A 22,858-nucleotide genomic window follows, 5' to 3' on the forward strand; every position below is an offset into this window, starting at 1 on the left:
AACATTCTGGAGTTAGTTCTCTCCTTCCATCACATGGGTTCAAGTGATCAGGTCACTAGGTTGGTGGCAAGAGTTTTTACCAGCTGACCCATCTCTCAGGCCCTTCTCCTCTTATTTCTTAAATAAGACTTTCTGTGTGCTGGACTCCGTGCTAAGCACTTTACACATCTTTCTTGTTTACACTCTTCCACACAAATATATGATAAATGCCATAAACTATGTTTCATTTTCTAAAAAATAATTCCCAGTGTTTAACCACTAACGCCTTTAAAATTTAAGTACTATTTGTAACAATTATATTAAAATGTAAATCTCTCTCTCTCTTTCTCTCTCTCTCTCTCTTTCTCTCTCTCTCTCTCTCTGTGCGTGCCTGTGTGTGTGCATGTATAATTGATTTAAGCTATGAACACAGGAAGTCCTCCTTGGTTTTCTGCTGATTGGATGGTATTAGCTAGCTATGTTCCACAAACAGTGTTCTGTGTTGAAGCTACTTTGGCCAAAGATGGTTAACATGAATGTTTAAGCAGATGCCTGGTGATCTTCCCATAGTGCTTCTCAGAGCTGCCTATGATACTGTGTCCTGGAGAGATGCTGTGGTGTAGGCAGGATATCCCAGGCGGCTTCTCTTCTCAGTGTTAGGAAGAATAAGTAATGCTCATTGGAACACATTTTGGATTGGGAAACACACTTAAACACAAGGTGCATGCATGTATTACAAAGGTCACAATTAGCCTTTGTGAAAGCATTTCACTTGAGGGCCCATTTCTGTTTTAGCAGAGAAAGCTGGCTAATTGATAGGACTGCCATGCACACAACCTCAGAGCAGCATTTCAGCAGCAGTCCAAAGAAATGAGGTCAGCCCCAGAGGCTCCTGGGAGCTGAGGAAATTTTGGGAGAAGCTTTGAGCCACTGTCTGTATTCCCAAACACAGCTCGTGCCCTAACCCTGGCTCTTTCTGCTGTCTCTCCTGTGTCATTCACTCAACCTCAGGTATAGAAGCTGTGTTGTAGATGTGCCAGCTGGGAATTGTTTTCTTGTGGCCATTTATTCTCTGCATTTTGACCATCTTTGGATCTCTGCAGCAGCCTCTGTCCATTGCATAGAATAAGCTTCTTTGATGAGTGATAACTCACTGTGGGTATAAGGATAAGACTTTAGAACATAGTTAGAAACCTATTGATTTAGAAACTTGACAGTTTTAGGGTTTCCATCCTATAGGGTCCATTACTCCTCCAGCCACTGGTAGCTTGATAAGTTTATAGTCCTAAGCATGAATTTCTTCCCATTGAGCAGCCTTAAGTCCAATTAAATAGCAGTTGGTAGCCTCTAAGGTAAAAGTGCTACTATTGTTCCGCTGGGGATATCTTATCTTGCTTGTCATTACTAGGATTTGTAAGCTTTATATTTCGAGAGGGCTATTGATTGCTTTTCTCCCTTGGCTGCTTGAATGGCATTTCAAATACTGTAAGAGCTAGTTAGTCCTCAGGGAGGAGGCTCCCAGGTCAGCTCTAACTTGATTCCTCTGAGTCCAGTGTCGGGAGTGTGTGGTGTGTCTTCAGAAATAGAATTTTACCTTCAAGTTCTGGGAGGCACCCAATGAAAATGGCAGCAGCCTATATATTGTTTTAGGAGTTCTGAACACCCTGACCAACAATACGAAGGGAGGTTTCTTTGCCTGGGTCTGGGGTTTCTGTTATGTAGTCTGTGGCTCTTGCAGGGAGGACTGTTTCCAATGTAGTGTAACTCCAGTGACAATATTCTACAGGCTTATTGGAGTGGTTGCTTATTGTTCTATATAAGCTATATTATTTTTAACTAAAACATCTACATCAAGGCTATGCAAGCAAAGAATACTCATATTGGAGTGCAATATCTACCATTCTTCTTAGAGGATAAAAATAAGCTCATGAAGTTGGCTTCAAATGGAAATCTATTTTACTAAATACTTTGGAAAAAGCCCAACATTTTGAATAGAGGCTCCTATCTAATATAAACTGAGTATTCTTCCTATATATGGTACTGTGTAGTTTATATACAAGCTTATAAACTACTAATCTTATATCATGTATTAGATATTAACTGCCAACAGTAGTTTTCAGCATGAATTCAGCATTAATTACTTTGTAGGGAAACTGGACTTTACATGTTTGCTCTTCTTCTTTGTTTTTGTTTTTGTTTTTGTTTTTGTTTTTGTTTTTCGAGACAGGGTTTCTCTGTGTAACCCTGGCTGTCCTGGAACTCACTCTGTAGACCAGGCTGGCCTCGAACGCAGAAATCCGCCTGCCTCAGCCTCCCAAGTGCTGGGATTAAAGACATGCGCCATCACGCCTGGCTTATTTGCTCTTTTATATTATATTCTGTTATCATAGTAAGTTCTTTGTTTTAGTTTGGTTTTGTGCTTTTGGGTAATTTTTAAAGAATAGAAACGGAATTGGCTCATCTGGAGATGCAAAGTCCCACATCTGGAAAGTTTCTCCACCACACCACATCATAACCATTTCCTGAGCCAAGGAGAGAGAAGTGAAGAACTCAGTCTTTAGAAGACTCTGCCCTCTTGATGAGCCTGCTTGCTCAATCGTCGCATTAATCCATTCTTGAGGGCATTCTGACAGTCTCTGCTTGAAGACTTCACTTCCTAACACTGCCGTACTGAGAATTACATTTCTAAAACATAAACTTTGAGAGACACATTTAAGTGGAAATATTTCTCAGCTGTTAAAATTTCCCAAAATCGTTGTGCACTTTAAAAGGAAGGCTCGCCCTTCTTCACTTGGGTCTCAACCCACCTGTTACCTATGGCATCAGCTTCTTGGAAGCCATTTCTATGTTAAGATGGCTTCTTTCCAAATTCTCTGTGTATACACCCTGTAATGGACAGTCACTAAGAGAAACATGACTGTAATATTGCGGTTTTTAGCATTAATGAGTAAAGTTTTACATAATTTTGTGTGAGGCCAGTTTCATTTTTCACTGCAAAGATCATTTGATGGACAGTGGCATACCCCAACTTGTCTAGAACCTGTTTTCTTAGCTATGTATAATTTTAATCAGACTTAGACAGAGACTTAATGAAAATGCCAGGAGCCCTTGTTGTCGGGATTATAGAAATACATAGTATTTGTCACAAAATGGAGGAGTATATTTCTTGGTGCAAGTTTGCATGTAGCCAGGTCAGGGTGAATATGATATATGAGATGGTGTAGTTTTCACATCATTGGTGGCTTTATCATGAGAGAATATATCTTCACTTGCTTGAATACAGGGGTGGATATGGGTTCTGTGTCACCTTTGTCTTGTCCATACTTGTATGCCTCTGCTTCCTCCAACTCCACAGGGGCTTGAATCCTTGCTGACTCTCTCTGCCTTCTCTCCAGCATATCCATGCAAGTCTCTTCAGACACATGGGGTTCAAACCTCATTATCAAGGGCATCTTGAGCCTGCTTAGTAGTGCACTCTTCCTTACAGGCTTCCTCACTTCCTATGTTGTGAGGTACACCCAACCTCAGGGGTGTGAGGACCGTTGATTATGTAGACTTGCCAGGGAGATAGGGAAAACCTAAAGTTCCATGTCAGTTACATGCTGGCTTTCACACACTCTTCAAGGACGAATTCTATCATCTCAGACCTCTTTTATGTTGTCCATTTAGGCTCCTTGCTGAACCCAGAACTGTTCACTGTCTGCCCAAAGATCATGTGACTGTTTTCAGTTTACAAATGATTTCAATCTCTGCTTCACTGCCTTAGCCTCTATCAACCTCCTAGTGATAAAGGCTTAGACATTAATGTGACCAGGTGGGGCCTTCCGGCTACTGTTTGCCTATCATTCTGGTACATTCACAAGCCCTTCCATGTAGACCCAGCATTTGCATCTTATCCTCTATGCTTTGCTGAGTCTGACCATGTCAGGAGGAAGAAAGTGGATAGCGTCGGCAAAGCCCCAGTGGTGCTTTATACCTCTGCTGCTCAAAGAAGCTTCGCATCATGACAATTATGAATAAGCGTGTCTGCCACCTACCAATGTGCAAGGAAAATTTAGACCCATAGGCTGATGAAGCCAAAGCTTTCTGGAAGGTCTTATTCAAAACTGTATTTAATTTTGAGAAATAAATACATTTTACTTGTCACCTTAAGAAGAAAGTTCCTTTTGAATTATAACCACTTTCAACAATTTTACTAGTTAAATCACTAAGCCACTTATATCTGATGCATACAAAAGCCGTATTTATACTCTTTCTACCTGTTTCAAAAGTACTTTATTTCTGTACAGTGATCCGGGATTAATTTTGCTTTTAGAATTTTGTAGCTTTGTCTACTATTTTTGTGTTCTAAAGATTTGCTAGGTTCCCTTTAGCAGGCGACTAGAGCACACTGTTGTTGCAGTTTTCAGACGAATGACACTGTTAACGTTTCCTGAGACCCAGTGGTTTGCTGCCATCCTGTAAGTAACTGAGGAGGTAAAGCATGAGAGCGAATGTAAGGCTCGGAGTCTCTCAAGGAAAGATGTAGCTGTGCCTTCACAGTTGTTTCTGTGCCACTTAGCAAAGCAGCGGAGAAAAAAGCAATGCCTCCTTATTCCATGCAGCTGTTTTTCTCCAATGCCAGGTATGCAGGAGGCCTCAATGAAGCTCACTGAATCTCTACATGAAGTCTACGAGCCAGACTGGTATGGACGGGAAGATGTAAAGATGGTTGGTGAGGTAAGAGCTGGATGGCAACTTCTAGGAGACCCCGAGTGGCTTCCAGAAGTCTTCGAGTGCTCCGTCCACATTCCACTTCTCCACCTCAGAGCATGAATCGCAAACCAAGATGAGATACTGAAAATGCAGCCTAGAGTTCTAGTACCTAAGCCATCCCCAACTTGTAGTGTGAGGGAAAGTGACTCTGAAACCATTTGAACTTTGGGTTAAAGATTGCTTTTCTTAAAAATAACCATAGCTCTTTTCTATTACATACTAGAGGTTGTAACAGCTATTTGTAGCTGAGCCTTTTATCAACTTGATTTCCATGCAGTGATTCCATTCCCTTTTGCCCCTTCTCCCTTTTAATGAGCCCGCCTGGAACGCAGAAGCAAAATCTCAGACGCTCGCCCATCCCTCTGTAGCACACCTAGTCCAGTCACTAAACTCAACTGAACTTTAGTGCAGCCTTGGACTTAGAAATACCCTCACACCTGAGTTAAAGACTACAGCTCTAGGTCACTCAGCCCTCAGGACATGAGCACATGAGCATCACCACTTTGTGAAAATGGAGCAGAACAGTCAGCAAGAATGGCCACGTCACCTCAGGCAGCTCAAGATGGAAATAATGCCAATTAAACTAACAGAAATCACATTTGAAGCCTTTGTGTGAAGGTCCTCTCATCGTGCTCAGAACATGTCCTTGTCACTGATGGGAGAGAGCTTCTAGGCCGCAGTTATCTCCCCTCCAAGATCTTTGGTGAAAAGAAGAGCAGTTGTTTGTCATGTCGTCATGTCAGGTGGGTCAATACAGCTCCTCTAGAAACAGAAGATCCGGGTTAGATGATGGAGCCAAAGCCCAAGGGAAGGTTAATTCAGGAGCTTCTGCAGGGGTTCACAGTGAGTCTCTGGCTGCTGAGTGGCAGCGCTGATACCCCGATGTTGATCTTCATAGTATCATTAGAACTGAAATGAAAATGGGTTCATCTATGGGAGTGGTTCTTGTTAGATATATTCTATCTTCCAAAATCTTTCAGGATGTGAATTTGGCAAAGCTGTTCCCACATACCACTTTTAAATGCAGTTACCAAGTGTTTTTGTCATCTTACATTTTCCCTATATGAAAACATCATAGTTCAACAACATGTTTTAAAATGCTTATCTGTCTTTGTACATTTCTGACTAATAAAGTATCCTCAAAACTCATCAGAAGGAAGGAAATTTTAAAGAATAATGGAAAGCTGTGTTCCCATCCTCAGACCATTGTATGATTACATTTCGTCCACCACAATGCTACTGTTGACATTGGTTCTTTAATGAAATGGCTGCTATGCTACACTAGCCCCTGTGTATTCCAGGACATTTGAACCCTCGGCTCCAGTTTCAAACATCATCCTTTGGACAATAAAGCGATCATTATATGTTCAAAGTGTCTACTTACAACAGATGATGAGCCTTTTTTAATTGATGAATTTAATAATTTTGTTTGGGCATTATAACTAGGATTTAGTTTTTGAAGGTCAAAACAGGAAACAAAATGCAAATAAAACTTCTTTTTCTTGTAAATGATATCAGGTAGCCTAAACTGGGCTCAAACCCACTATCCAGCTAAGGCTGGCCTTGATCTTCTTGGCTCTATTTCCCAAGTGCAGACATTAGAGTTGTGGGCCAGTGTCTCCACCTTTAGATTAGTTTTGTATTGTTTTAATGTTTAAACAAGATCAAGATTTACCATTCACTTAAAGAAATTTGGAAGTAACAGCCCGAGTAAGATATGATGAACTGACAAGTACTGGAGACATTTTCTTTTTAATTCACTGTATACCTCATGGGCGATAAGGTATAATACATTTTCTCCTCATTGTGTACATGATGTTTGTCTCTCTCTGGGTTGGCTGTAATTTCGTCAACTGCTGCAGATAAGTTAGCTGTCTCATAGGAATTCTCAATCTTTTACTCCAGTGGCCATTTATTGTAACTTGGGAATCTGTTAACCCCTCTGCATTCCTCAGTATCGCAGAATCAGCGACGTACTTTAAGCAAGCCAAGCTCCTGGCTTGTGTTGTTAACTAGAACACTGACCACATTGCCTTGACGTTTGATTGCATCCTAATTAGGTCATAGTTTATATTGCCTCTTCTAATATCTCAGGAAGGATGGCTTACTATGTGTTTCGATTTTAGATGTTTTAGCAGTTTGGTGAAATGTGTCTGGGCTTATGGAGTCTCTCTGTTTCTCTTTTAGAAGTGTGATGTGCTGTGGGAAGACTTCCATCAAAAGCTAGTGGATGGCTCCTTGCTGACACTGGACACCTACCTGGGCCAGTTTCCTGACATAAAGGTATTTCATTCTCCACGTGTGAAGGAAATAATTGAATGGTCTCATGCAGTTATTAAAATCAGGGCAACAGAGGGGAATTAAAAGTTCTCAAGCTGAAATGAAAGACATTTGTAACTTTTCATTTATTTAAGCATGTATCTTAAATCTATTATCGTGAAATAAAATTCAGCTACAGAAATCAAAGTGGCCTCTTAGTGAACGCTTCAATGCTTCTTTCTTTACAGAACTCTTTTCAAACCTGTAGATACGAAATCAGAACTCAAATACCTAAAATCTATTCCAACATTTTTATAAGTAGTATGAGGTGATTTTCATTAAAATAAATGATGGTCACAGGGAGTGGTGAAACTGAACTGTAAATGCAAGGAGAAATCTGATATTTCACTGTTTACTGTTAGTTTCACAGGCAGTCACAGTGCACCTGTGCATTTTGCTGCCCTTAAATTTTCAGATTAAAATTGAAATATGAGCCTTTTAAGATGTGAAAAAATTATGTTTAAAACAATAGCATTGGCTCTTAACGCCCCTGCCAGGGTAAATAAAGAAGTGAATGGTTGAATGTCGTAGATCTGGAACTGCCATTGTAGCTAAAGCTGGGTCTGAAAAAACATCTGTATGCAACAGATGTGCAGCACTAGCCCCTTTGCTCTGTGCTCAAATGGAGTCAGTTGGCCTTCTAGCAGGTTGAGGAGGTTATGAACCAGCACCAGTGGACATCTGGGGCATCTCGTTTCACAAATCCACTGTGGCCTGGCCTTCTGTGTAGTCAAGAACAAATACCAGGAAGCCTCCTATAGGGAATGCACTGGCTTTGGCTACACAGTGAAATGAAATGGCGTCACCACATCACACTCAGAGGGAGGACGAGTTTTTCTGCTCCCACAGACTATGAATAAAGAGCCTTTGGTGACTTCCAGGCAAGAACGTAAGTGGATCTCTCCAAGTATATTCTTCTTGGTGGCCACATGTCAACAAAACAAATCTGAATGATGGAGTCCCTGTGTTAACATTCTCACTAGAGATTTCTTCGCTGTGTCCTCATTTTCCTCGCGTCTCTGTGTAGGCATCTCTACATTAGACAGAACAGCCACCTGACTATTAGCAAACATTAAAGTCTAGAAGGCAACTACGAGAGTTCACTAGATCCTCACGATTAAGAATGAGGAGTTTGATGAGGGACTCAGGATTGTGATAGATGCAGACTGTGTATTGATAAACAGAGTCTCAGTAGTGGTGCTTTCAGACAGGCTGGGAACTTAACTGTGCACAGTAATGTGCCTGTTTATTCTAATGTGCTTGCTCTATTTCGTGTCCTCCTTGGTTCTGGAGAGTTTCTTACCCCCACTGTCACTGGTTTCTGATGCGCTCCTCTTGATGGTCTCCTCTTGGACTGATCCTAATAGTCATCCCAGTTACATTTTGAGAAACCTGTCAGTCTTTCTGTAGTACAACCCACCTCCTGTTTTTTTTTTTAAATAAACTTTATTTTAAAAAAATCCTTGCTAATGAATAAGAATACTACGCGTCAAAGTTAACAAGACCCAAAGTCTATACAGCTTAGTGAACTTCTCTACACTGAACGTCGGCCTTCGACATGGAAGCTATGAAGGTTCGCATCAGATTCCGTGCTGTTTTGATTGAATACATTTTGTGTGCTCATCCAAGTCCATCTGCTCTGGGAAATCTCAAACTCTCTAGAGAGAGCTAGACCCCATCAGTGCTGTAGAGAGAGCTAGACCCCACCAGTGCTGTAGAGAGAGCTAGACCCCATCAGTGCTGTAGAGAGAGCTAGACCCCATCAGTGCTGTAGAGAGAGCTAGACCCCATCAGTGCTGTAGAGAGAGCTAGACCCCATCAGTGCTGTAGAGAGAGCTAGACCCCACCAGTGCTGTAGAGAGAGCTAGACCCCACCAGTGCTGTAGAGAGAGCTAGACCCCATCAGTGATGAGGGCAAAGCTCCTACCACAGCGCTAAACGTGGAGCCACTACACACTTGTTGAACTTTTTCTTTCCTACGGAGAAGGAGTCTGGACATGTAAAAAGCTATGCTTGTCCTGAGCTTCTAGAGACAGTGATGGTGACTCATTCTGTTGCAGTGTCACCCAGGATGGCACTGGCTTCTCAGGTGGTTGAATATTTAGTGGCCCAAGGGAGCCACCCTAGTGATACCATACCAAAGTTCATTGTCAGATAGAAGGTCTGAGAGACTCTACTCAGGTAGGAGCTGGGAGTCAGGGCATAGCAGCCATATGCCCTGGGCTATGCCAGGCAATGGCACTATGTCAAGTGACTGTAGGCTTATAGAGTGTCTTCCAACCATGGCTTTTCATTGTCCTTGCTGCTTATGCAAGAAGCCTTTCACCTAACTTCTGTCTTTCACAAGAGAATTGATTTGTAGTTTGAATCAGTGCATCCAGGAGAGAACCAGGAACTAGGCTTCACTGCTCCATCTTCTGATGTTCCCTCTCTTGCATGACAGGTTAATCTCCATTACTCCAAGATCTGGAAGTCAGTCGAGAATAAGGAAAATAGTATTCTCCTCCTATTGATTATAATCGATTGTGCTGGTTGTTCATTTCAGTTTATTTGAAGTCAACATGATGTAATACTCAGTAGAACTTCTTCCAAGGAGCCCCTTTCTTGAGGTACATAGTTGAAGTCACTCACAGAGTGATCCTCCAGTTGCAGCATGTGTAGGTATTTAGTAATAACAGGATTCATGGCTTCCTCGTGCTACTCTGAAGGCAAATGTGCTTTAAGGTTTTACATGTGTCATGTGAAGTTTACATGTGTCATGTGAAGTTTACATGTGTCATGTGAAGAGGATGGATCAATCTCGCCTCTCCTTTTTTCCTTTACTCTTAAGCTATGTTGACAAAATTGTCATCCAAGGCAGAGGATTAGAAAACCTACAACATGACAAATAATTAAGGGTATCTCAGGAAAGAGAAAACTTGGAGACTGAAGAATAGCTACATTGAAGTTTTATATTTTTCAATGAGTCCAATTTAGAATTAGGAAAAGACTCCCTATGGTCATAAAATGATGATGAGTGGATATGTAACGAAGGGGTTTCTGATGGAAAGGACACTATGAGTAAGATGAACTGAGTGGAAAATTTTGAAATTTGGCATAGACCAAAACTGACTTCCTTGACTCCCATTAAAATCAACAGGCCGCATGCATTTAAAACCTCAGGCAAAGTCCCAAGCATTTACTATAGCCTATCACAGAAGACTATCACGTACCATTCGTGAGGATGATGTTTGACATTTGAGCTGTGACTGGCAGGTCAGTCCATGTTGTGATTCCCATTGTGTAGTGCTGACATCTAAAATGAATATTAAAATAAGAACCCACATGTCACCAACCCCGGCGGGCTTACAGCTGTGAGGAATTACTATAAAATATAGTTTAGATTCCAAGTTGGCACCCATGCATGAATAACTAAGCATATATTTACTTCAGTGTCCCCAGATGAATTTCAAATTGGAGTTGTCAGAGAATTTAAAAAATTGTAATGAATTATTTTCTAAACTACAGAAATTTAAGGTGATGAAGAATTTCAATTAAGTTTTTTACCATTACTTAAATTGACTTACTTAAGTTTAGTATTGGATGCCTAATTAGAATTGGGTTGTATGAAAAATTTACTCTGAGTTAACCCTGTTCTTATGAATCTTTGAGTATTTATTTATTTATTTATTTGTTGCTCCAAACTTCCAAAATATCATATAGGAAAAAAATAGGATTGATTTATTTTTGTAGCACAGAACTATCTGTGTCAAGCAAATGACAGATCTTAAAATATTTACTTTCACCCTAGTAAGCCACTTCCTGTGAGGGCCTTGCCACTTCCAGAGGGAAATGTTTCACAAGACGCACCCACCGCACTCACTTTTCAAACAAAAGCCACATTCCCACTGTACTCTTCCACCTCACCCTGGATCATGGTAGCAACTGCATTTCTGCTCTTTTCAAAGACCAATGCAATCTTCAAAAGCGAATGATTTGCTATTTGTAATATATTAAAGATGTCTCTGGGGGGTGAGGCACATCCGTACAGAAGAGCTCTGAGGGGCTGCTTGCTACACAAGGTTCTGTCCCTTAGAAAGAAACAGATGCTTGTTAAAAATAATGGCATTATCACTTTTCTGACAAAAAAGGTCCTCCAGCCTCTCCCCCACCTAGGCTAGCTCAGTGACCATCACCAAGCTACTCTGCGTATGTCTTGAAGCATTTCATGGCCATGCGGAAATGGTAGCGACAGAAAAAAATATCACTGGAATGAATATAAAGATCTGAAGCCGCTCACTTTAAATACGCTTCTGAATCTACACGTCACAAGTGTCGGCGGGCTGTGGAGAAGTTATGCTGACGAGTTAGCAGAGTCTGTGGAGGCACTGGAAGGGGCATTGTTAACAGAGTTCCAGGAGCAGGGAAAGGTTGACAGGAAGTTAGACAGGAGAGAGCCCGGAAGGTGCACATTGGAAGGAGGCTGCCTCCGGCAGCTCGCCCTCCCACTCCCAAGGGTCAGCTGTTCTCTCGCCTCATCTGCTCCTGTTGCCATTTAGGCTCAGAGATGGTGAATCTAGGCAAATTCCAGGTCTCTCTGAGTAAAACAGAAATAGCTCTTACCATATCCATACTGTAGGATGCTGAGCAGATTCATGGGTGACTTCTGTGTTATGTAAAAACATAAATATCTTATTAACATTGTTTTTCCTCTTATTAGCATATTCACTTTAAGAGGTTTTTATTAAATGAAATGGTGCTTATTACTAGACCAGCAGGGTGCAACTAGAAAGTTGCAGAGACATAAAACACATGGATGTCAAATCTCTCAGGCTAATTAACTCAGAATCTGAATTTAGATCTGAAAATTCAGCATATTTTACCCTATTTGTTTAGTGGTTCCAACCCTTTGACTAAGCATTTTAGTGATTACCATCCACTTATACACATACATTTTCCACTGTCATATTTAGCTTCATTCAATTTAAACCACATGCGACATCTTCTGCAAGCCTTATGATACACTCTAGACCTCTTGACTCCTCTTTGTGCTATATCTACCTACATTATCTTCACTTGTGTTGTAAGCTTCAGAATACATTGCTTCTGTTTTTTTTCTGTCTTGTTTTGTTTTTGTTCTGAATGGCTAGTAATGCTTTCATGCAATTAACAGTAAAGGCAGGCAGTTGTATATATTTGCCTTGATTTTTGTCCTTTATAGTAATTATGGCTTCATGCAGTTCCACCCAAGAGATCAAAAGCACTATGTTGGCAATGAATTCCCTGTTTTCGTTTGATTGAAAAATATTTCTTTCACCTTAATTTCTGGGAGGATTTTTTTTTTTTTTTGGCAGAGTCTTACTTGGATTTTTTTTTTTTTTTGACGTTTTAAGTATTTTACAGTTGGTCCATTGTTTTGTACTTGGTTTGGTTATTAAAGTTTAGCCCACTGTGGTTCTTATGGTTGTACTTTAGTTACACTGTTTTTAAATTACTTCTTATGTTAGCATATATACATAGTGTAGTGTGGGATTATGTTCTCTCATTTTTATACCTGTATCAGTGTGCTCTGTTCATGGTCCCTTCATTCGCACATCCTTTGTTTTTTGTTATTAATGATCTTAAGACCCGACTCTGACAGGACTAGGTGTCTACAAGTCAGTACTTCTTCCCTTCTAGGTTTATAGTTTCTCAGATCTATGCTTTGGTCACTGAGCATTTAGGCTCACAAACTCGTTGCTCAGTTGCCCTGTGTTTTTAAAGGAACAAGGAAGAAGGAATTGATAAAATAAAGTGATTTTATGAACAGTTTGTGCATCACTGTAAAGAGGAAACAGGCTTCAGTCTTTGCTGAGGTGGTGGTAAAACCTTCTAGAGTATAAGACACAAAAGCCAGGAAGTATGTGTAAGTTGGTTTAGCTATAGGGGGAGGTGCTGAAGCTGTGTGAAATCTCTTCCCATGAGACAACTCCTCCTTTGGCTAGTGCTAGGGCTTTAGCTGTCCCTCTCCATGTGTAGGCTACATTTTAATACTTTTGGGTCTGTTGTCTCAATAGTTTGACCTCTGAAGGGATGGAGCACAAATCTTAAGGTATCACTTACCTGCCAGAGTTTCAGCCTAGAATCATGGTTACAGTCTTCTCTCTCTCTGTCTCTCTGTCTGTCTGTCGCTGTCTGTCTGTCTCTGTCTGTCTGTCTCTGCCTCTCTCTCTCTCTCTCTCTCTCTCTCTCTCTCTGTGTGTGTGTGTGTGTGTGTGTGTGTGTTTATTTAATCTTGAGAGAAACACCTTGATAGGATACAAATACAAGCTAAAGTTAGAGGACAGTCAGTCAGTGTAAGGCCAGTGTAAGTTTAGTACATAGGAACCACTAACATGCTACACTCAGATTTATCGACTTTTGCAAGAGCTGGAACAATGGCTGCTTGAGCTTGTAGAGGTCTCGGCCCTGAAAAAGTCCTTGTATGGTTAGAATCAGCTTATGTTTGGGCAGCTTCCTGGAGAAAGGAGAAGAGCTCATGTTGGCTGCTCCTCATTTCTGGGCACTTAATATGGGCCACTGTGCACATAATTACTATCTACACGATCCCTATGCAAGTAGGGGTCATGCAAATGAAAATGGTCCTGGTTGATCAAAGTTCAGTCCTGAACAAAATCTTGGTCAATCCCTAGTGGTCTGTGATTTCTGGACCAAGGCTGTGAAAATCCCTTAATGAGGTGGCCATGGGAATGAGCTAGCAGTGTCCCTGTGTTCTGAACACAAGCATTTTCCAAGTGATACATTAGCTCTAGAGATTCGAATACATAAAGGACCATGATATACTGAGAAGAGATTTCTCAGGCAGTAAATCTGTCTTAGGGAACTGCTATTATAATCATATTATATCATACTCATAAACTGCTATTATAGTCATAAGCAAAACCTAGTGTAGCTTTCTATCTGCAGACTACAACACATTAAGAATAAGTGGAGAGGCCACTGATCCATCTGCATCCTTGGTTATGCAGTAAGAAAGATCTCTCTCTCTCTCTCTCCCTCCCTCCCCTCTTCCTTTGCAAAGGAATGTATGAGAAGATGGTAGTACTTGAGAAACAGACTGAGGTTGACTTAAACCCCATACTTCACTTGGCTTCCTTACTGGGGTGAACCTCTGGCCACAAATTGGTTTCAGGGGCTAGAGCATCTCCTAAGCACAGTCATTGGAAGGTTAGAAAATTGACAAAATCCAAGAATGCCACCAACAATTGCCAATTTCATTTCTTTGCCAGAACCAAAAATTTGGCAGCTCTCAAAATTGAATGTATTCGGAACCTCTTGAAAAGTAAAAATTTGAAAATGAAAAGCCAATGATAGCCATTTACAAGAATCTTTTGATTATGTACAAATGTGTTAATAGTAAAACAAAAAAAAAATCTTTTGGAGTCATTACTAAGCTTAAAATATTGATGTTGTAAGGATACCTGTAGCTTATTACACATGTTTAAATTTCCTTAGACCAGGGTGTTATGTTCAGTTTTGATACTTCTAAGTCTATAATAACTAAGTAGTTTTTATTCCATGCTTTTTAAAATATATCCTCTTTGACAATAGTAAAAAAAAAAAAAAAGAATTAAGTGGAGATTCTAATAGATAGTCCAGTTTGCTTGCTCCCCTAGAGCAACTCCAGGATTTTCTGGGTCTTTGATGGAAACGTGCTGTTAGCGGTTCATGATTGGCCTCATTATAATCAGAACAGGTACTGTTTAAAGCACAATGGTCTAGAAGCTTTCTTCTGATTTCTAGCTGTCTTCTACCTACTCTTATACCTGCTCACCTCTATCTCCTGTTAAAATCTTCACCTTCCATGCCAGTAAAATGGATCAGCAGGGAGGGGTGCTTGCCACCAAGCCTGATAACCCCTGTGAGTTCAATCTCAGAAGCCCTCATGCTAGAAGGAGAGAACAGACTCTTGTAGTTTGTTCTTTAACTGTGCTTACACAGGCACATACATACATCCCTAAGTACAATGATTCTTTTACAGTCCTCAGCTACTTTCATCACAGAAAGCATTTGACCTTTGATTTTTGGCAGTCAGAGACTGACACAACCTCTCCAGTTCATGTGTTTTCCATGTTGGCAGAATCGCATCGCTAAGCGCAGCAGGAAGCTTGTGGATTATGATAGTGCTCGCCATCACCTGGAGGCTCTGCAGAGTTCCAAACGGAAAGATGAGAGTCGGATCTCTAAGGTAGGGATGGATGCAGTGGGTGACATCACTCTCTGAATCTTAAGGCATGTAGCAGCCCTGTTTTTAAAAATTGGATGCTCCCCTTTTAAAGAAAGACTTCAATCAGGACAGAATTCAAGCTAAATTATAATTCTCTAAGCCACTTTAATTAAAAAATACGTTTTTTCTTTGTTATTAGAAGTGAGATCACAGAAGTGAGCCTTACTAACACATTGTGACCAGAATAACTTTGAGCCTGTTTCAGTGTTGCAAGACCAAAGAATCCAAGGAGTGTTTCTGCACTTCTTTCTATATGTTCAGAAAATACTGATAAAATACAGATTCAGGTGAGATGCCAACACTGTAACTCCCAGAGAAAAATTTAGTTACTTTTTACATTCTGTGAAAAAACACCATGCCTAGGCAATGTGTAGAAGAAAGGCTTGTTTGAGGCTTAGCATTTTGGAGGGTTATAAGTCCATCACTATCACAAGGTGGAATTGTAGCAGCAGGCAGGGATGGCAATTGGATCAGGAATTTGGGAGTGCATACCTTAATTCACAAGCAGGAGACATAGAGATCGAACAGAAAATTGAGCAAGGCTTTAAGTTCTCAAAGTCTACCCCAATGACACACTTCCTCCGTCAAGCCTATACCATCCAAGCCTCCTTAGAGATCATCACTAACTGGGGACCAAGTAATCTGAGACTATGGAGTCATCTCATTCAGGCCACCACAGTCGTGTATGTCAGCAATTTGTAGATGCCAGCTAAATGAGGCCAGCTATCCACTATCTCCTTGAATTCCAGACTTAGTTTGTCCTTCCTATCATACATCACTGCTAAATCACCTTCCAGCATGGCATCTCTAGACCAGGCTCCCTATTGCTTACCTCTTTTAATGGATCCCATTGGGAAATTTTTCTAAATCCCCTAGCATGACATACGAGACTTTCACAGCTTGATTATAGCTTATTTGTCAAGCTTTCCAACTTTCAAGTTCTTTCCATTGCCCATTTAATTACAAAATGGTGTGAATTTCAACAAATGTCTCTCCTCAAAAATCTTCTCAGGATACCATGAGGTTCTTTCTCTTTAATATGAAGTGATGCTTTTATGCGCAGAAATGTGCTCCGCTGTGTGTAAATGTGTTGTGTGTCGTTTCTAGGCAGAAGAGGAGTTTCAGAAAGCACAGAAAGTGTTTGAAGAGTTCAATGTTGACTTACAAGAAGAGTTGCCGTCATTGTGGTCAAGGTAACCATGTTTCTACTCCAGTTTGCACCCATTAGCAGTTTAGGAGGAGTGGCCTTTCTTTAGGTCACTTTTCTTGTCTGTGGCTTTCTTCTGGGTCTCTGCTATTTCTGTCATGTTCAAAAGTTCTATACTTAAGCTTTCCAATATGGAATCCACTTGCCACATATGCCTGCTGAGTACTTGACGTATGACTGTGGAGACTGAGGAAAATTATTTTGTTGTATCTCATTTTAATTAAGTAGCCATGTGAGTCTCACAGTTGTTTGGACATTGGTAATTTTCTCAAGTGAAGACTTTAAACTCTAGCCAGAGGCACTAGGAGAATTTCTCCTGTCATAAAACTTGCAGCAAGTCCCCTGCAGCTCTTAGTTGGGTTTCCAGTATTCTCAGTCCGCATCTTACCTTCTGACCTCGTTTCTTGGACTTTTAACTTGAGTTATAGCACTATTTCAGGCATCGAATGCTGCTCGTATTAACAGGCATTCTACCAGTCTCGTGGTATTGAGTGAGATTTATGTCGTTTATTCAGTTTTCAGGTCCTCTCTTCTCTGTTTGCTACCTAATTTATCAATGAAGCTGAGATTTTGACAGCCACTATTTTCAGGTCCATTTTTCTCTTCAGTTCTGTCAGCTTTGAAAATATATATATTTTACTCATTCTTTTAGATGTGCATATTATTGAGGATATTATCTCTATAAAATGTCCCATGTTTTTGTTTGCTTACTTTGAGATGGAGCCTCATGGAGCTCAGGCTGTCCTTTTACCCACTTTGTAGCAAAGGATTATCTTGACTTCCCAATCCTCTTGCTGTTATCTCCCAATCTTTGAGATTATAGGTGTGCACAGCACATCGAGTATCCTCTCTTATTTCTCTTAATAAGTGTCTCTCTGAAACCTGCCCCAGATCCCTGTTGCTTACATGATACACTCTTTTCTACTCACCCTGTTTGCATCTTTGAATCTAAAGAGTGGATGGTATTAACCTTGATGCTTTTGTTTAGTTTGTTCTTTGCCTCTTTGGTTCTTTTACTATCTATTGTTTCCATGCAATGAAAATCATTTCAAACCTTTAGATGCAGAAAAAAGTATAGTAAGATCTGGGGAGATTGCTCAGTCAGTGAGGTGCTTTCCAAGCAAGCATGAGAACCCGATGTCAGATCTTTAGTGCCAAATAGAGCTAGGTGTGGTGGCATGCCTCTGACAAGAAGCCCGAGGACCAGAGACAGAGCGATCCAGATGGCTCACTTGAGCTCAGCAGCCATCAGTCTAGCCATCTGGTGAGCTGCATGTTCAGTGAGAGATTTGTCTTAAAGAATGAGGTGAGGACAGAACCATGGACATAAAGAACCATCAGCAGTCCTGTACATGTAAAATATACAATTTGAAATCAGTTACAATAAAAATGCGTGAAATCAGGGTCACAGGGTTACTGTGGGTAGAGGAAACAAATGTAATGCAGCAGGGATTTAAGGTACAAGATAAGCCATAGGAAAATGGTGCCTTATTTATGGGACAGACTTATCATTTAATTATCACTTAATTTCAGAGTTCTTACCTTTGGCTCCCAGTTTTTCCTATTTTAGTTAAAATTTAAAATCACCTAATTTAAGCACAACTTGCTGATATGGAAGTAACAGAAGTCATGGTTAAAAATTTCTTGTGAAATATTCTATGATATTTTAAGATTACATTTCTCTCTTTTGGGGTTTAAATATTGGTTTCTCTACCTGTGAACTGCATGAACCTAGACAGTTAATCCCCATTTACTTTTGGTGGACATTAAATGAAGAAAGAAATAAAAGCAACTCGTTGACTCCTGGTTCCACTAACCCTCAAGTTTTCTTCTTTCCTCTCATTGGAATCCTATGCACTGCAAGGCTCAGCTTAAGCAAAAGATGATCATTAAGTTTCCTGTTGTCCAAGACCTTACTTAGGTTTTTTTAAATTAATTTATTTTTCACAATCCATATTCCATTCTTCGCCCCCTCCCCCAATTCCACCCTCCAACTGCTCCACATCTCACACCTCCTCCCCACCTCACTGTCTCCACGTGGATGCCCCCACCCCACCCCCCACCCCACCTGACCTCTATCTCCCTGAGGCCTCCAGTCTCTTGAGGGTTAGGTGCATCATCTCTGAATGAACACAGACCCGGAAGTCCTCTACTGTATGTGTGTTGAGGGCTTCATATCAGCTGGTGTATGCGGTCTGTTTGGTGGTCCAGTGTTTGAGAGATCTCGGGGGCTCAGATTAATTGAGACTGCTGGTCCTCCTACAGCTTCTCCTCAGCTTCTTTTAGCCTTCCCTAATTCAACAGAGGTCAGCCACTTCTGCCCATTGGCTGGGTGCAAATATCTGCATCTGACTCTTTCAGCTGCTTGTTGGGTCTTTTGGAGGGCAGTAATGATAGATCCTTTCTTGTGAGAGCTCCACAGCCTCAGTAATAGTGTCAGGCCTTGGGACCTCCCCTTGAGCTGGATCCCACTTTAGGCCTGTAGCTGGACTTCCTTTTCCTCAGTCTCCTCCCCATTTCCATCCCTGTAACTCTTTCAGACAGGAACAATTATGTATCAGAGATGTGACTGTGGGATGGCAACCCCATTTCTTCACTTGAAGTCTTCCTGCTGGGGTGGGCTCTATAAGTTCCCTCTCCCTACTGTTGGGTGTTTCATCTAAGGTCCCTCCCTTTGATTCCTGAGAGTCTCTTACCTGCCAGGTCTCTGGTGTATTCTGGAGGGTTCCCCAACCCCTTATTTCCTGAGGTTGCCTAATTTCCATTTTTTCTGCTGGCTCTCAGAGCTTCAGTCCTTTTCCCTCACCCAATACCAGATCATATTCCCCTTTCCCCTCATTATTTTCACCCCCTCCACTTTCCCAGATCACTCCCTCTCTCCCCACTTGTGATTGCTTTCTTCTCTCTCCCAAGTGGAACTGAGGCATCCTCACTTGGGCACTTCAGCTTGTTGACCTTTTTGAGTTCTGTGGACAGCATCTTGGGTATTCTGTACTTTTTTTGGGGGGAGGGGCTGATATCTACTTATTAGTGAGTATATACCATGCACGTCCTTTTGGGTCTGAGTTACCTCACTCAGGATTATATTTTCTAGTTCCATCTATTTGCTTGCAAAACTCAGGATGTCCTCGATCTTAATAGCTGAGAAGTACTCCATTGTGTAAACGAACCACATTTTCTGCGTCCATTCTTCTGTTGTGGGACATCAGGGTTGTTTCCAGCTTCTGGCTATCACAAATAAGGTGGCTAAGAACAGAGTGGAATGCATGCCCATGTGGCATGGTGGGACATCTTTTCAGTATATTCCCAAGAGTGGTATAGCTGAGTAGTTTTTTATTGAGAGTTAAGATATAGATAATTAGGACTCCAGTCATTTTTGAGAATGCCATTGAAACAAATGAATTAAAGTTGTTGTTAGCCAATTAAATGATAAAGAATAAAGTAACATAATTGTCAGATACTCTTCCTTTGGAGAAAAATATCATCCTGGGGGTAGCAGGCTAAATCTCAGTTTGGCTTTTGTGTTTACTCTTAGGGAACTGAAATAAAGATGGATGGGTTCTTAGTGCCCTCCCTATAACTTCCCCTTACAAATGTGTTTGAGATGTTGCCAATAAGCAGCTTGTGAGCTCAACAGCTGAGAACAGCCAGATTTACTCTAAGATGTTATTTAATTCAATATTTTTCAAAGTTATATATTGGAAACATAGTCTTTATTTGTTTCATTGCGATTAAAAACCACTTTTGCTAACAGGTCTCTCTTTTATTTGTGTTTTCCCTTGGTAGTCGAGTTGGCTTTTACGTCAATACTTTCAAAAATGTCTCCAGCCTTGAGGCCAAGTTTCATAAGGAAATCGCAGTGGTGAGTAATGGCGACTGTTGCTGTTATGGAAGGCAATGGAAAGGAAGCACAGGGCATTGCATAGAATTACCAACTAGTTTGCTGATGTACATACATGGATACTGTAATACTGTGTATTACTCTCTGCACTATTTGCACTGTTTTTGAAGATTTTACCACAGCTGCACTATTTTGTTTCCTCCTCTGTTGGTTGAAAAGTTGGATTTTTCAGTAATGTTCTAAATTAGTGAGAAAACTTCTCTCAAGTTATTTACATAAGCAGGAGCTGCGGTGTTCTCTATTGTCTTCTTAGTTCATCAGGACAGCCATAGGACTATTTTTAATAGAATACATGATGATCAACTTGTCATTTCTGCTTCATGTACTATTGAATGCATATTTGATTGATTTAGCAGGGTTTTTTTCCCACTAAATTATTCACTAAATAAAGCTATTTCAGCTTAGGTGTAGATTTTAAATTTGGTCTGTGGAATTGCAAGTAGTCTGAGACCAATCTAATTCTTAGAAGAGGTGGAACTTCTCATTAAACAAGTTCGTTCTTGGGGAGAATAGCATGGGTGGACACTAGGATGTCCTGTGGTTAACAGGCCTCTGTCCCTTTAGCTTTGCCACAAGCTCTATGAAGTGATGACGAAACTCGGTGATCAGCATGCTGACAAGGCCTTCAGCATTCAAGGAGCTCCCAGGTAGGCCACTGGTCCTCTGAGCTGTATGTGCAAGTGATGTGCTATGTGTTGAACTTTCTGGAGCCTGGAGTCCACATTATACTATTCTATTCACCGTGTAAAAAATCTAAAAGGAGCCCTTCCACCTGAAGAGTGATCCCAACCTCAGATTTTCAGCTCTTACATTTCCTTCTTGCCTTCACTCACCTCCAGATGCTCCTGATCACAGCAGAAGTAAGTAGCTGCCTTTCTGATTTACATGGGACCAGAGAGCAGCAGTGCAGAGCAGTCATCATTTCTACTTGTTACTTTATCTACAATAGAAAAACAATCAAACAAAAAAACCCTTAAGTTTTGTACTGATTTTTAGCTACTGGAGAAAGGAGAGAAGTGGAAGAAATCTCACCCTCTCTCCAGCACTGCTTTGCCATTTGCCCTGCAACAGGCTTTCTTAGCGCTCCATTGCATGTTATTATGATTGAGTCAGTGAGAGAATGAGGGCCCAGTGGCTCAGCTGAGCTGTTTCCCTTGGTTCGACTGCATGGCCACTTTCCCCTATGATTTTAAAATCTGTTTGATCTCATCCAGGAGGCAGTCAGAAGCTCCAGGTTTCAGTTACATGCCTCCGGGGTCATTTTGCTTTATTTTCCTTATTGAAGTCCAATACCCTTTGTAGTTAAAGAGCCCATTTAAACATCTATAGAAAAAGTAGGTTTCAATGGAATGAAATTATTTCTAAGGTGATGCTCTGTTCTGAGACTCTACACTTGTAGTTTTTATTCCAGTCACTATAAACACTCGTAGGAATGTATGTGCAGAATCATCCATTGACATGTAGTTTGCAACCTTTCCACATGTCATCAGTGTCTGAAGATTATTATTTTGATCATGCACTGCTTCTTAGAGTGCCCGTGACTATACACTGTGCTATAGCTGCCAGAGCAGCAAGTGCGTCTTTTCTCTCCAAGAGAGGGACAGAAACTAAAAGAATCCAAGAAAAAAAACCAGAATTAAGACTTCAACATTGTTTTTTTTTACATTATTGAGCTAGGTCTAAGAGAAGACTAAGAATATCAAACTGCTTTTCAGATATTATAAAAGTTAAGAGTGGCTAAGAGCATGTTAAGAGTGGCTCCCAGACATGGCAACGAAGTCAACAGAAGCATTTGGAAATATCAGTTTCATAATCCGCTAAAACAAGAAGTAGGGTTACAGCCACGTAACAAATGTCTCTTATTTTTATTCCTTTTTAAAACATTCCTCTGCAGAGCGAGGTGGTGAGTTAGCTCTGTGGGCAATCTCTAGACTAGAGCATAGACCGAGCTGTTTCTAGTCAGAGGTCATGATTGCTGGCCCAGAGCCCCAATCATGTACAGTGTCTCTAACGGAACGCAGCTCCCTTAGCTCCTGGCTGTGTAGCTGATGCTGCTGTGTCTGCACTCTTATGTAGGTCACAGACTCTATCCCTTCTGCTGTTGTCTGTAGATGTTCTTAGAGAGTAGGATGTGCCATCTTAGTCATCGTGTGAAGCTGTTCCCACGCACCTGGCAAGGTGCCTAGAACATGGTGGTTCTTACGAAGTTGTGGAGTCTCACCTGTCACGTGGTCTGCTGGCACACTGAAGGTGTCTGAGTTAGTCATTGTTTCATAAAGTGTAAAAAGAAGTATTTGGTAACGCTCCAAGCATAATTCAAAAGGTACCCCCCAAAATGATTTATTAACTCTCTCTCGAGATGCTTTTGAAATAGAAAAGTCACAGCTTTCTGGGTAGCTTTCTATAGACCGCGCCATGGCACGACTCGGCTGTCTATCAGAAGTGAAGCTGG

General features: G+C 41.0%; 1 protein-coding gene across 3 annotated transcripts in view; it reads left to right on the forward strand.

The window, feature by feature from the left end:
- Positions 1 to 22,858, forward strand: part of Amph (amphiphysin) — a 205,891-nt gene that overhangs the window by 131,460 nt on the left and 51,573 nt on the right. For all 3 annotated transcript variants that reach the window (XM_011244304.3, NM_001289546.1, NM_175007.2), the window contains exons 4-9: positions 4,604 to 4,698; positions 6,922 to 7,017; positions 15,152 to 15,259; positions 16,406 to 16,491; positions 20,292 to 20,367; positions 20,971 to 21,053. In XM_011244304.3, coding sequence (XP_011242606.1) covers positions 4,604 to 4,698; positions 6,922 to 7,017; positions 15,152 to 15,259; positions 16,406 to 16,491; positions 20,292 to 20,367; positions 20,971 to 21,053 — 544 coding nt within the window. The remainder of the gene's footprint in view (positions 1 to 4,603; positions 4,699 to 6,921; positions 7,018 to 15,151; positions 15,260 to 16,405; positions 16,492 to 20,291; positions 20,368 to 20,970; positions 21,054 to 22,858) is intronic.

This window comes from Mus musculus, chromosome 13 (assembly GCF_000001635.26).
Source record: "Mus musculus strain C57BL/6J chromosome 13, GRCm38.p6 C57BL/6J".
NCBI classification, from domain to species: Eukaryota; Metazoa; Chordata; class Mammalia; order Rodentia; family Muridae; genus Mus; species Mus musculus.